At 51.8% G+C, this 13,874-nt stretch overlaps 1 protein-coding gene across 1 annotated transcript in view; it reads left to right on the plus strand.

The window, feature by feature from the left end:
• The first annotated feature begins 2,231 nt into the window (after nt 1-2,231).
• Nucleotides 2,232-13,874, plus strand: part of LOC116858151 (sarcoplasmic/endoplasmic reticulum calcium ATPase 3-like) — a 31,092-nt gene continuing 19,449 nt past the window's right edge. Inside the window, 3 exon segments of the mRNA XM_032842774.1 lie at nt 2,232-2,494; nt 12,918-12,935; nt 13,202-13,288. Of these exon segments, the coding sequence (XP_032698665.1) occupies nt 2,377-2,494; nt 12,918-12,935; nt 13,202-13,288 (223 nt within the window). The 5' untranslated portion in view covers nt 2,232-2,376.

A 13,874-nucleotide genomic window follows, 5' to 3' on the forward strand; every position in this document is an offset into this window, starting at 1 on the left:
TAAACTCTCAAGAGAGAGTGTGATTGGCTCAGCTCACCTCCTATGGCTGAGGTACTCCTAGCTCATGGCCCCACCCTGGCCACTCAGCTGGGGAGGGGGATTACATGAGCAGCTCAGGCTGCCTCCCAGGTATCCTCCGTCAGCCCCAAACAAACAGCTGCCCTTAGACACCTCCACCTGGAGTCCCCCAGGCCCCTCACACTCCACTTGGCCCCAAATGCACCCCCTGACTCCTTTTCCCACATCAATTGGCTGAAACTTTCACCTACCCAGCTACTGAAGCCAGAAATTTGGGGGTTACTTGTGACTCCTAACTATCTCTCACTACTAAATCTAATCTTATCCATTACTGGATCCTGTCCATTGTAACTGTCTCTGCCTTGGTTCACACTGCCTCATTTTCTGTCAGGAAGATTGTAGGGTCCCTTCAGCCTCTGCTCCCCTCTTGTAAAGCTTCAGGGGGGAGCTCCATCTTTTACTGTTTAAAAATCCTTCAGTACAAAATGTAGGCCTTTATATAGACAATGAATGTTCTCAGTGTCACATTCCAGTCTCTCTAACCTACCTTCCTGATCCTGGTGTTCATGATCCTTATGATCCAGCCACGCTGAAGGACTGAATCACTGTCTCGCACACAGCTGAGGTTTCCCACTTTCTACATATGCTGTTTTTTTCTGACTGCAACACCCTCTTCTTCACATGTCTAAATCCTTCTAAGACCTACCTTTCCCCCATACTTCACTTTGGCCCCTTGGTGAGGTAAGGGAGGCATGCCCACTGCCAGACAGGCTGTAAATTCTGCCAACCAGCAGTCCCGCGAGGGAGTTAGAAAGAGCTGGGACCAGATGCCAGTACTGAAGTTCTCAGTACATGGCAGCTGGGAGGTGGAGAGGAAAAACCTGCCCTTTGGACAGCATGCCTGTGACCATGCCACTTTGGCCACTAGCTGTTTGTCTAAGTACAGATAAAGCATAAACTCACTGAGATTCTCTATGCTCAAGGAGGCATAGTGAAGATGAGATAGAGGAGGAGGACTACAGTTCTCTCCTGACAGGAAGTGATCAAATGTTAGGGGTACACATGGTTTGCATAGAGGTCAGTAACCAGGGGCCAGGCTGGAAGCTGGGGCCCATGTGTGCAACTGCAGTATCTGGGAAGGCTTTCTGGCTACAGACACATGATAGCTTACGGTCTGAACAGCTGTCTGGGTGGGCTCAATCCTGGAATCTAGGACCTTGTGTGGCCAAGGTGGAACCCAGAGGGGCAAGGCAGCAGAGGCCAGCTTGGTTGGGGGGTAAGATGGCCCATGGGATGAGACTGGCTGGGTCTTAAAAGGGGTGCCTGAAGTAGAATGCTCTCCTTGCTCCTCCTCTTGGTGGGGTCAGTGGTTTCTGCCTTCAACAGATTGCTTTCCTGACCTGCAGCCCTTTCTCTCGTTTCCCCTAGAGCAGCGACTCAGAAAGCAAAGCACTGGAATGGGGGTTCTTCAGTCACTCCCCCTTCCCCGCTCAGGATCACTGTCTCTGGGGGCCCTTGCCAGAGGCCTCCCCCTCACCCCTTCAGGCCTTTAGGGAGCCCCGTGCCCACCTACAAATTTACATTTCCTGCTGGGGTGAGTGTATGAGTCCAAGATAACAAGACTGGTTTTCTTTCACATATACCACTTCATTGTCCGAGGTTTGGTTGCATGAGGAATAACCGTGCAGTGCAAAAAAAATGTGTTAGAGATAAAGAAAGCACAAACTTCAAAAGAAGAATACATTAAGTAATCTCCATAGATGCGCTTACTCACAGGCTTTTGGGTTCTCTCTAGATCTCGGGTCACTCTTTGCATAATTCAAATTTTCGAGGGGTAGGAAGCCCTTCCGTGGACTCCTCTATTTTGCCACCCCCCTGGACCCAGGAAGGGTCAGAAGAAGGCAGCTCACAGACCCGTGCTCCGCAGCCCGCCGCAGCTCTCGGCCCCTGGGGGCGCCTAGAGCTCTCCCGACAGGGATTGACACCCCTTCCGACCACGCTCGGCGCACTCCTCGAAGGCTGCCTCAGTTCCCTCTTCCGCAGAACCCGCAAGCCCCTTGGTCTCTGGGTCCTGGGGCGCTGCGGGGGCGGGGCGGCGGCAGGCTCCTAGGGCCGCCCGAAGGTGTGTGAGTGCGGGGGCGGGCTCTGCGCCGCCCCGCCCCGGGGAGGGAGCCCAGGGCACTGCATCCTGGCGCCCGCCTCCGAAGCCGCTGCAGCCACTGCCATCGGGGAAGGTCCCGGCGCTGACATGACATCGCGTGGCTCTCGCCCGGGCCCAAACTCTCGGCGCCCCGCGCAGTAGCCCCGCGAAGAGGCGGACTCGACGGTGCCGACCGCGAAGAAAATCAGGCGGGCGGCATGGAGGCGGCGCACCTGCTCCCGGCCGCCGACGTGCTGAGGCGCTTCTCAGTGACGGTCGAGAGCGGCCTGAGGCCGGAGCAGGTGTCTGACGCGCGGGAGCGCTACGGCCCCAACGGTGAGAGCGCGGGCCTGGCCGGGGAAGCTAGCGTTCGCACGCCCCGCGGTCTCAGTTGACTCTCCGACTCGGAAACCCGGGAGCGGTCCTCCTCCCTTACAGCCTTCGGTCCCCGGAGGCTGGCAGGAAGCGAGAGCTCCGGAAACTTCCGTAGATGCCTTTGGGGCGCTCGGAGGGGCTGTGCGGCCACCTTCGCGGGAGGTTGGGCGGGTTCCGGGTTTAGAGACCTGACGCCTGGCTCCCCTTCCCCCAGACCTAGGGACCCGCGCGGTCCTTCCGAGCTTCCCACATACACCCCCGACCCTATCCACTCCCTTAAGCTTGAATCCACCACTATCCGCTGTCCGCCCTGCAGCCTGCCCTCACCATGCAGATGCACACGCCGAGATCAGCTGGCCAGGGACCAGTCAGGGACCCTGAGACCTAGCCTCCCAGCTGGCCCTGAGGGCCTCCATGGGGGCTCAGTAAAACCTCCAGAAGGTGCAGCTTGTCAGCTGGCAGCCTTGGTGCCCCCACCCCCACCCCCAGGTCTTCCTCCTTCAGCAACCCAAGGCGGATGTGGCTGGCTGGAGTCAGTGGGAGCTTTGAACTGCTGAGGCAGGAGACCCACCTTTTGCCCGGGTTGGAGAGGGGGCGGGGGCGGGCAGACTCAAGGCCTCACTCAGGGATTTGCCAGGGAATGCCTTTCCCTCTTGTGTGACCTGGAGCAGCACCTGACCATCTCTGGGCAGGGAGGGAGCCTTCCCGCTATTGCTGTTTGGGTGGAAATGGCATTATTTCTTCCTCAGCTTCAAAGGAGTTTGTGATTCTCCATCTGCCAGAAGGCATAACAAATACCAAGTACTATCCAGATGGGGCCCCAGGCACATTTGGAGGCCCCGTGAAGGTGGAAAATGTAGAGATCCCCTCCTCAAGTCACTTGCCACTCTCTTCATCCACCCCCAAGGCATTGGGCACAATGTTAGGGATCCAGATGAAAATGTCCCCTCCATCCCCAAAGTGCAGCCTGGACCCACTTTGTGTTAGGACTTGGGGCCTCAGCCATTCAGGGATCCCAGCCAGCCAGAAGGGAGAGTGCTCCGTCCTGAGTGTCTCATGGCTCATGGAGATGGCTAAAATTACTGAGAGCTGTCAGAAAGGAAGCTTTGGGTTTTGTATTGGCTTATGAAAACCACCTCTTATATAAATATTACCTTTCTGGAGCAGAAATCCTTTTCCAAAAACAATTAGTTGCTATATTTAGTTGAGCTGTGGGAGGAACTAGAGAGATAAATATTATTTAATATCCTCCGTTAGTGACTTGGCAGGAAGGGTGTCATTACTGCTAGAGGGCAAGACAGCAGGACCTGTCCCCGAACCTTGGGTTGGGGATGGGGGTTAGGGCAGCAGATCTGGGGTTCCATAGCCTCTTTTGTGCTGCTGTGGCCTCCATCTTGGGAGTCCTGAGTCCCAAGGAAAACTGGAGACCCAGCCTTTGGTTCTGCCTCCAGAGGCCCTGTGTAGTCCTGGGAAACATCCCTCTTCTTCCTGGTTCCCATGTGTTCATTGATCCAGCAGGGGGGCTGCCTGAGAAGGAGGGAACCTCTAGTTCTTCCCTATGTTGTTTTGTGTGGGTAAGGGGATTTGGGGGTGAGCAAGCCACTGAGCATCTGTGTGAGGTGATGGATAAGGATGTTGGTGTGTAGGTCCCCAAAGAGGTGGATGTGCATTCAGGGGATGGTGGGTATGCAGCCATTGGTTGGGGGCCGTTGATGGGTTCCCCTGGTTCCCTTGTGTTTTGGTAATAATAATAATAAAAGCTAGTGATCACTGAGCACTTACTATGTGCCAGGCACTATTCTTAACACTTTGCCTCTCTTATTTATTCCCCAAAACAACTACCTGAAAACAACTGTTGTTACTCCCACTTTATGGAGGAGGTAACTGAGTCACCAGCATATTAGCTTGCCCAAGGTCACACAATACTTGGTAGAACTGGTATTGGGTACCTAATCCTCTTTAGCCTCACTTTTTCTGTCTGTACAAGGGAGTCACTTGTTCCACAGGCCCTGGATCCATGGTATTGGTGGCTGTGCTAGGAGGTGGGTCAGCTAGGCTGTAGCTATCCCAGCAATGCCACCAGCCTCACAGGGCCCCAGAGATCCCTCAGATCACTGACTGGCTTCTTCCTTTGGAAGCATTTCAGGGCTCTGGAAGTCCTCAGGTGAGGAGAGGGGAGTCAGTTGCCCCTTCCTGCCTCACACTCTTACTCTGATCAGCCTCAGCTGAAGAGGAGGCATGGGTGTCCTGCAGTTTCTATAGGCACCGGGGAGGTCTTTCTTGGGTGATCTGGAGTGGTATGCGCATCTCTGGGGTAGGGCTGACAGAGTTTTGAACCTTAGCTCTGCCCTCTTCATAGCTGTGTCATCCTAAATAAGCCACTTCTCCTCTCTATGTCTTGATTTCTTCATCATAGGGTTGCTTGTAAGTGCGCACACCAAGCCATCCCTCCATGTAGCAGAAGAGTCTGGGCCAGGCTCCAGGCCAGCTGGGTGGTGGGGGTGAGCCAAACCTACAGGTGGAGGGAAACACCCCAGGGACTAGTGTCCTCCCCCACCCCAGGAGTCTATGCACCTGCAAAGTCGTTAGTGCTGGAAACCACAAAGAATTCATTTGCTTAAGTCCTAGGGTTTGCAAATTCTGCTGGTGGATGGAGGAAGGGAGGCTGTAAAGCAGGGACTGGGGATCCTACCCTGCCACCTTCTCTTCCTCCTTCCTCAGCAGTGCGGGTGAGTTTGCCACCCAGGAGTCCCCCATACACACAGAACACAGCATATCTCAACCCCAGTGAATAGACATGTCCTCTGAAACCCCAACAGGGCAGTGAGTAGGAGGGTCCTGGCCCACCACCTCTTGTGAGCATGCCCTGCTCTGTAGGAGGAGCCCACAGGACTCAGCTTCTTCCAGAGGCTTTCTACATCCTTAAAGTTTGTTGTTGTTGTTTTTTTTTTAATGAAACTGTGCACATAGTACAACATTCAAAGGGTACAGAAGACATTATAAAGTCTCCCTAGACCTGTCCCCAACCACAGTGCTCCCAGTGTTTTGTGTCTCCTTTCCAAGATATTCTGTGTACATACACATCTAGATCTATGATCTTTTTTACACAAACGGTAATGATTGCGAGTGCTGTTTTGCCCGTTTTTCCATGATAATCACTCTTGGAGATGGTGCCATGTTGGGCATCTGCAGTCTTCCTATGCAGAGTTTCATGTGGCTGTTGTACTATTTCTTTGTCCGGCTTTTGGAGGGCACTTGGATTGTTCATAGCCTCTCCTATGACACGTTACAAGGCATACTCTTGTCCCCACATCACTTGTCACACACTTGTCAATATTGCCAAAGGTTAAATTCCTAGAAGTGGAATTCTTGGGTCAAAAGGCATGTGTAGTGTAAATTTGACAGCTGTTTTTAAGTTGTTCTCCTTTAAAGTTGACATGCCTGTTTCCACACCCCTGCAAAACTGCAGTGCATTACTGGACATTTTGATCCATGCCCATCTGATGGTAAAGAAAGGGTCTTCTCATAGTTTTACTTCGCATTTCACTGTTTACAAATTGGGTTGGGCATTTTTTCCATATATTTAGGAGCTATTTGATTTCCTCATGTCCTTGAATGGACTGCCCATCACCTTTGCTGGACATGAGCCAAAGCAAGAGGCTAAATTGTGTTGGGCTTGTCCTCCCAAGTGCACCAACACCCAGTGGTCCTGGAGAGCCCAGTGATATGGGAGTCATGAAAGATCCCAGAAGTCTGGGGTTGTTCCCCTTCTGGGGGAGGGTCTCTAACAGGAACCAGAACCTGCTATCCTGGGCCTTACACTGCCCATCTGTGTCATGGATACAATGGCACCAGAGCTGCAGGTGGAAGGGATGGCCAGATTTAGATTACTGCCAGTGGTGCCTGGGGCTGTGACCTTATCTCCTGCCCTCAGCCCAGACCCCAGCTGGCCTCTGGAACTCAGGAAATACATATGTGTGGCCCGTGGAAAATTGGCCAAGGGGAGTGGGGCCAAGCAGGAGGATGGGGTGAGGTCTGAGTGGTCCAAATCGCTGGGTGGCCTCAGGAAGACTTGTCCCTCCTTGGCCTCAGTGTCCTCCTCAGTTACAGACATGGAACCCCTAAAGAGATCCCTTGAAGGCCATTCAGGATGGGAAATGGCTCTTGGATCTGAGGGAGGTGTGTTTTGCTTACAGGTGTTGGTCTTTCAGGCTTCCCTATAGATTTCATGCCCATTGGCCCTCTTGGACAGTCTTAGAGCCCCCCTTCCAGGAGCAGCCACCCCTCCCCTTGTACCAGGAGCTCCCTGAGGCAGGGCTGAGTCTGTCCACAGCACAGCTGGCACACAGATGCTAAGCAACCCCGTTGCCAGGGTTTCCTAGTGCCAGATTAGCCAGGTTGGCTGTAGATCCCTGCACGGGGCAGCTGCTTCCCAAGGTCCCCTTGAGAGCAGGACCATGTTGTCCACTCTAGGTAGATCCTTGACCCAGACAGGGCCAGGTGGGCTGGGTGGGGTCTGCTCAGTGAAGGCATTTCCCTGACTCTGCAAGTGGTGATTTAATTGCTCTGTAAACCTGACCTTTGAGGAAGACCTTGGTGAGCTCTTGCCTCTCCAGGCTGGAACCGACATTTAGAAGTTGAAATACCAGTTTCCAATGTTTTGAGATGAGAATAAAGGAGTCAAGAGGGTAGATTAGGAGAGCAGGTGGTGCATGGAGCCTAGGGCAGCCTTGGCCCTGCACCCCACTTCTCCTGGGCTCCAGGCACTGGGCCAGGGCCTTTACCTGAACCATGGGGCAACTGAGTAAACAGTTCTGTGAGGCTCTTTGTGGACCCAGGGATGACTCATCCCCTCCCCACCCTGGAAGTGCTCAAGTCAGGTGCGGGTGGCCCTGATACTGATGACTGGTAAGGAAGGGCAGGGTGATAGGGGGAGGGGCTTTCCAGGAAAACTTCCTGAAAGGCTAGGGGTTAGGGAAGGGTACTCTGTGCGGAAGGAATGCTCTGAGCAAAATCTTGGAGGGGGAAAAGCTTTTGCTAGAGCTACCAGGGAAGGTGGTAGCAATTCTGAGGCATCTCGCTTGGCTGGCAGATGGACGTATGCCTAAGCTATAAAAGGATTCTGGATGGCCAGGTTCAGGCAGATCCAGGAAGGCCCTGAAGGCCATCCTAAGGTTGGTCTTAATTCTGCTGGCCAGGAAGAGCCATTGAGGGTCCATGAGTAGGGCAGAGGCAGGGTCATTCACTCGCTCACAGATCTTTTTGAGCACCTACTATGTGCCAGGCACTGCTTCAGGTGTTGGAAACACTGCACTTAACAAAGTCCTACTGGCATGGAGCTTCATTTTAATAACTAATATTATAGCTAATGTTTACTGAGTACTTACCATGTGCTGTGCCTGTTCTAAGCAATTTATGAATAGCATGTCATTTAATCTTCACAGTGACTTAAGAGGAGTTACTATTATACTTATTTTGCAGATGAGAAACTGAGGCACAGAAGGGGTTAAGTGAGTTTTCCATAGCCAGAGAACTATCAAGAGATAGAGCAAGACATGAACTTAGCCCTCTGGGCCAGACTCCTTGCTCTAAACCATGAAGTTTCTCTGATCATATATTCCTTTTTGCTCCCCAGGACACACAGACTAACTTCAGACCCCTCCAGGCCAACCCCACATTGAGCATCTGGGGGTGTAGGCCAGCTCAGTCTGGCATCAGTGACCCAGAGCAGGGGTTGTCTGGCAGAGTCCACCAGGTGAGAGGTCCAGAGCTACACTATTTCAGAAGAATAATGAGGGGTTACTTCCCACCAGGCAGGCCCAGCTAGGATGGGGGGCAGTGTTTCCTACTACCATCTTTTCCTGCACAGCCTGGAGAATGACATCAAGAGGCAGGCAGGCCTGGGCCATTCTCCCCATTGAAAAAATGGGATATCTGGCACTGCTGAGGGCTCAACTCCCTCCCCCACACAGCCTGAGGATAGCAAGAGGGAAGTAACATCTAACAGGGATGCCTGGGGAGAGGCTGGGAGGGTGCTCTCCTAATCGATGCTAGTCTCCTGGCCCCTCCTAGTTCCTCCATGGCCGAGGGAGCCAGTCATATGAAGGTAAAATTGGGTTGTCTGGGGTCTTGGCAGGATTAGAATTTGAAGAAGACCAGGCCTGAGGAGACAAAGCCTAGTAACTCTCAAAAAACCCTCACTAAAACCACCTGTGAGGATAGCAGAGACTTTTGCAGCAGGGCTGATTTGGCTAGTGGTTCTGGGGTCACAATGGAGGGGTGAGTTAGTCAATGGGGTGAGGGCATCCAACCTAATAATCAGCACATAGGATGCCAAATTCTCTCTCTCAAGTGACTTTGGCCAGGGAAGGCAGTGGGATGGGGTAGGAAGGCAGAGCAGCTTAGGAGCTAATCAGGAGGTGCCAAGCAGGGAGACAAAAGCCAGACCACCTGAGTTCAGGGCTGCCACCTCCCAGCTGTATGGCCATAAACTAGTCATTCAACTTCTCTGTGCCTCAGTTGTCTGCTCTATAAAATGGGAATAATAATTGTCTCTTCCTTGTCAAGTGGTTTGGGAATCCCGTGAGACTTAAAGCACTAGATGATGCATGGGACCTGGCACACTCAACACTAATAATTCTGCTGTAGTTATTCTAGCTGTGGAGGGCCCTCGTGTATGCTTTGTGTATGATACCTCCCCATCGATCTCCAGAAATAATGGAGGTAGAGCACTTGGCACGCTGCTTAGGACATAGAAGGTGCTCAGTAAATGTGGTTTTTATTAATAATGATGATAATCCTCACAGCAGCCCTTCAGGATTTGGCTGTGTACCCTACCTTCCAAATGAGGTTCAGGACTGCACTGGGAGCCAGCTGCTCAGGCAAGACTAGAAGCGTGTACATTGTATGTGCAGAGGTAGGGAGGGCATCTTCTGTGACCTCATGGCTGGCTGAGCCTTCCCCAAGGGAGTGGGTAAGGGTAGAAGGGGAACCTTGTAGGTCTGGGGAGAAGGGGGTATCAGTCAGGATCCAGTAACAAACCCCATGTCTCAATGGCTTAAAACAATACAGGTCATTTCTTCCTCACACTGTATATATATAAATATCTCAATGGCAGGTTATCTGGGGGCTTCATGTTTCCTATACTCTGTGATTCTGGTTCACAGAGAAGACACCATCTCACAGGTTGCTGGTTACTGGGCCAAAGAGGGCCAGAGAGCTCTAGATCTGCACTGTCCTATGCAGCCACTAGCCTTGTGTGGTTATTTAAATTTAAATGGATGAAAATTAAGTAGAATTTAAAATTTGGCTTCTCACTCACATTAACCACATTCCCAGTGCTCGATAGGTGTGTGCAGTTAGTAGCTACCATTTGAGACAGTGCAGCTAAAGGGCACTTCCATCAGCACAGAAAGTTCTCTAGGACACTGCCTTTCTAACTCCAGAGTCTCCTGCCACAATGTTAGTGCCCCTGCCCAGAACTAACTTGCATCCTTCTTTTTGTAACTTGCACGGCGTCCACAGTCCTACTATGTGCCCACAAGGGGGAAAGAATCAGAAGTATCTGGGGGAACAAATGACCACCAAAGAGTGGATCCTGAGTCAGATTTTGGGTCAGAATGTGGAAGGGGAGAACATGAGAGATCACCCAGACAGACAGAGGGCAGCTTGTGGGGAACTCGAGCTGCTCTGTGTGCCCTGTGACATTGCTTCCCAACCCCAGGCCTTGACCCTGCCCAGAAAAAATGCCCTTATACAGTGGTCTAAGGGCTACATGCCTGACAGAGGGTAGGGGTGAGGGAGACCGCAGGAGGGATTCAGGTTAATCTTATGGATAAACTCTTCCTCTGGTCAGGAACCTTGAAGGCATTCACAGAGGTAGGGGGTTTAGAAGTCTCTCCTGGGTAGAGCATGGCATAAGCAGACTGGTGTGTGTCATGAGGTTAGAACAGTTCTGTGCCAAGGCTGGTGCACGGCAGAGATGACCTCTAAAGGATCCTGCTCCATTGGAGAATTGGCCCAGAAAACCAGGCCTGTCCCTCCCCCCTGCCTTTCCTCTTCACTTCAGCTAAATAGATCAGAAGGAAAAAGTCTGTTTGATTTTAACCTCAATGCAGGACACTAGAGATTACATTTTCCACCGAAAATGTCAGCTGTTGCCTAAAATAGGACTAGGGAGAAAAAGCTAGAAAATGTATTTTTACTGTTCATCATCACTAGCCATCAGGGAGATTCAAATTAAAACCACATTGAGATATCACCTTACACCAGTTAGAACGGCCAAAATTAGCAAGAGAGGAAACAACATGTGTTGGAGGGGATGTGGAGAAAGGGGAACCCTCTTACACTGTTGGTGGGAATGCAAGTTCGTGCAGCCACTTTGGAGAACAGTGTGGAGATTGCTCAAGAAATTAAAAAATAGAACTTCCCTATGACCCTGCAAGTGCACTACTGGCTATTTACCCCAAAGATACAGATGTAGTAAAAAGAAGGGCCATCTGTACCCCAATGTTTATAGCAGCAATGGCCACGGTTGCCAAACTGTGGAAAGAACCAAGATGCCCTTCAACGGACGAATGGATAAGGAAGTTGTGGTCCATATACACTATGGAGTATTATGCCTCCATCAGAAAGGATGAATACCCAACTTTTGTAGCAACATGGACGGGACTGGAAGAGATTATGCTGAGTGAAATAAGTCAAGCAGAGAGAGTCAATTATCATATGGTTTCACTTATTTGTGGAGCATAACAAATAGCATGGAGAACATGGGGAGTTAGGAGAAGGGAGTTGGGGGAAATTGTTAGGGGAGGTGAACAATGAGAGACTATGGACTCTGAAAAACAATCTGAAGGGTTTGAAGAGGTGGGGGGTGGGAGGTTGGGGGAACCAGTTGGTGGGTATTAGAGAGGGCATGGATTGCATGGAGCACTGGGTGTGGTACAAAAACAATGAATACTATTATGCTGAAAATAAATTTAAAAAATGATTAAAAAAAAGAAAATGTATTTTTAGGTTATATGTTTCCCTCCTGGGTTCCTGCAGTCCAGTGGGCTGCTTGATACTCTCCATGGTTCAGCTGCCAGGTGCCCCAGGTCTTCCACACCGATGGTCTTGGGAGAGGGCTCCCACAGGAAAACTCTTTGCTGATACTTGAGTGAAAAACAGGTGGGAAGATACAAGGACCTGTGTCAAGAAGGAGGAAGAAGAAGGGAGAGCCAGCCTAGGGTAGAGGCTCAGAGTCTGCATTGCTGACAAGCTCCCAGGTGATGCCAATGCTGCTGGCCTGGAAACTGTACTCAGCAGCTCAGGGCTCAGGTAGGCTCAGTCTGGGAGGTGCCCCAGACAGGCCTCAGCAGGACCTAAGCTCAGCCTATGGAGAGAGAGGCCCACTGGAATCCACCCTTTGAGGCCCAGCTCCTGCCTCTTCCCATAGACCTGCCTATTTGCTGTGTGATCTTGTTCAAGTCATGTTTCCTCCCTGGATCTCAGTTCTTGCAGCTGTGAAACAGGGCAAACACCTGCCCTGTCATCCTTTGGGCTGTTGGGAAGGAAGATTCAAGGACTTCAGGTACCCAGGTAGCCCACTCTGTCTGGAATAAAAAGTGCTTCAGGAAATGTAAGAGATACAAATAGAGCTTGTAAAGTGACAGCAGGTCCTGATGGTGTTTGGGAACATCATTCCTCAGAATGTTCTGTGGGTTGCAGACTGGACATATGGGATGCAGCTTGCCCCAAGTAGAGGGGCTGGGAGGGGACAAGTTGAGACTCAACCTCCAGGAACTGAACCATGACAGGTTAGACACTGTCTGGGATGCTGGCTGCTGAGGTCGTGTCGGAGGGAACCCACATAGGGCAAGGCTCAGCTGTCTGGCCTGGCCATGCTGTAGACCTTACCTCAGTGCTCCTGGAGGAGCAGGTATGTCAGAGGTGGCCTGGACTGATGTTCTCAATTTGAGGGAGGGAATCCCTTGCTGTGGCCATGTGGGGCCTTGAATAGGATTGTGCAGCCATCTGAGAAAGAGTACTACAGGGGAGCTGTCAACTTACTGTGATCTCAGGGGTCCCGTCTCTCCTCCAGTTTGCTCCATACTCCTCTGTACATGGGGGAGGGACTAGAAGGGCCCTCCTGGCTCTGGTCTTGTCAGGCCATACCAGCTCTTCCTTAACCAGCGTGGGATGAAGTGAGTGGAAGAATGGAAGCCTCTGGGCTCAGACCATCCATTCTGTGACCTCAGATATCTGTGGGAGCATGTCTAGACCATTATGATGGCCCAGGTAGGCACAGCTGGGAGACACTACTGAGACTTCTCCATGGTCCTACTACATAATTCAGTATTTCTCTTGTCTCCTCATGGCTCCTGTGGCTGCCTGGATCCTGCAGAGCTCCCAACTGAGGAAGGTGAGTCTTGGGCCAGGGCAGGCTGCAAGGCCTTGAGCCATTCACTCTAGGGTTGTGTCCCTCCCTCTCCCCAACAGAGTGAGGATTTGCTGACACACGCCCCTCCCCCCCAGTATCACCCACCTATGCCTCTAAGGCCTCAGGCTCTTGCTCTTTGAATGGTAGGGAGGGAGTGGGCCAGGTAGTCTCCTAGGTGGTCCCAGCTCTGAATGAGGGTAGGTCAGTTGGTAAGGGACCCAAGGTTTACATGGTGCTCCGATTCTCAGAGAAGTCCCTGTGGAAGCTGGTGCTGAAACAGTTTGAGGATCTCCTGGTGTGCATCCTGCTGTTGGCTGCTCTGGTCTCCTTCTTAAGTAAGGCCTCATAGCACAGCATCAGAAATCCTGGAAGGGAAAGCAAGGTTGGGGCAGTGCTCAGAGGCCCAGACTCAGAACCAGAGGTCTGTTGTCTCAGCCATGGACATCCCTGGGCCTCTACCCATCCCCTTCCTTGCTCAGACTTCAGCTTCCCTTGCCTGAACCCTCAAAGCCTGCCCCCTACACACTGGACTGCTCCCATCTGTCCCCTTCCACTCTGGCTGTCAGAGTGAGCTTTCAGAAACACATGTATGATCCCTACCCCTCCCCATCTTAGGGCAAGCTTTCTCAACCACAGCGCTGTTGACATTTTGGACCAGATAATGCTTTGTCTGGAGGCTGTCCTATGAGCTCGGGAATATTTAGAAGCATTCAGAAGCATTCTGGACCTCTACCCACCAATGCCAGTGGTACTGCCCAGTTGTGACAGTCTAAAGTCTCCAGATATTGCCAAATTATCCCTCGTGGAGAGCCCCTTCCATGGCTCCCAGTGCCCCACAGAAGAATTTGGGTCTTAACCTCTTACAGCTTGTCTGTGGCTGCTTTCCTTTTGCCCTTCCCCCATTCTTACTGCCTGAACCCC

The sequence above is a fragment of the Lontra canadensis genome, unplaced genomic scaffold, assembly GCF_010015895.1.
Source record: "Lontra canadensis isolate GAN:19392208 unplaced genomic scaffold, GSC_riverotter_1.0 scaffold133, whole genome shotgun sequence".
NCBI lineage: Eukaryota > Metazoa > Chordata > Mammalia > Carnivora > Mustelidae > Lontra > Lontra canadensis.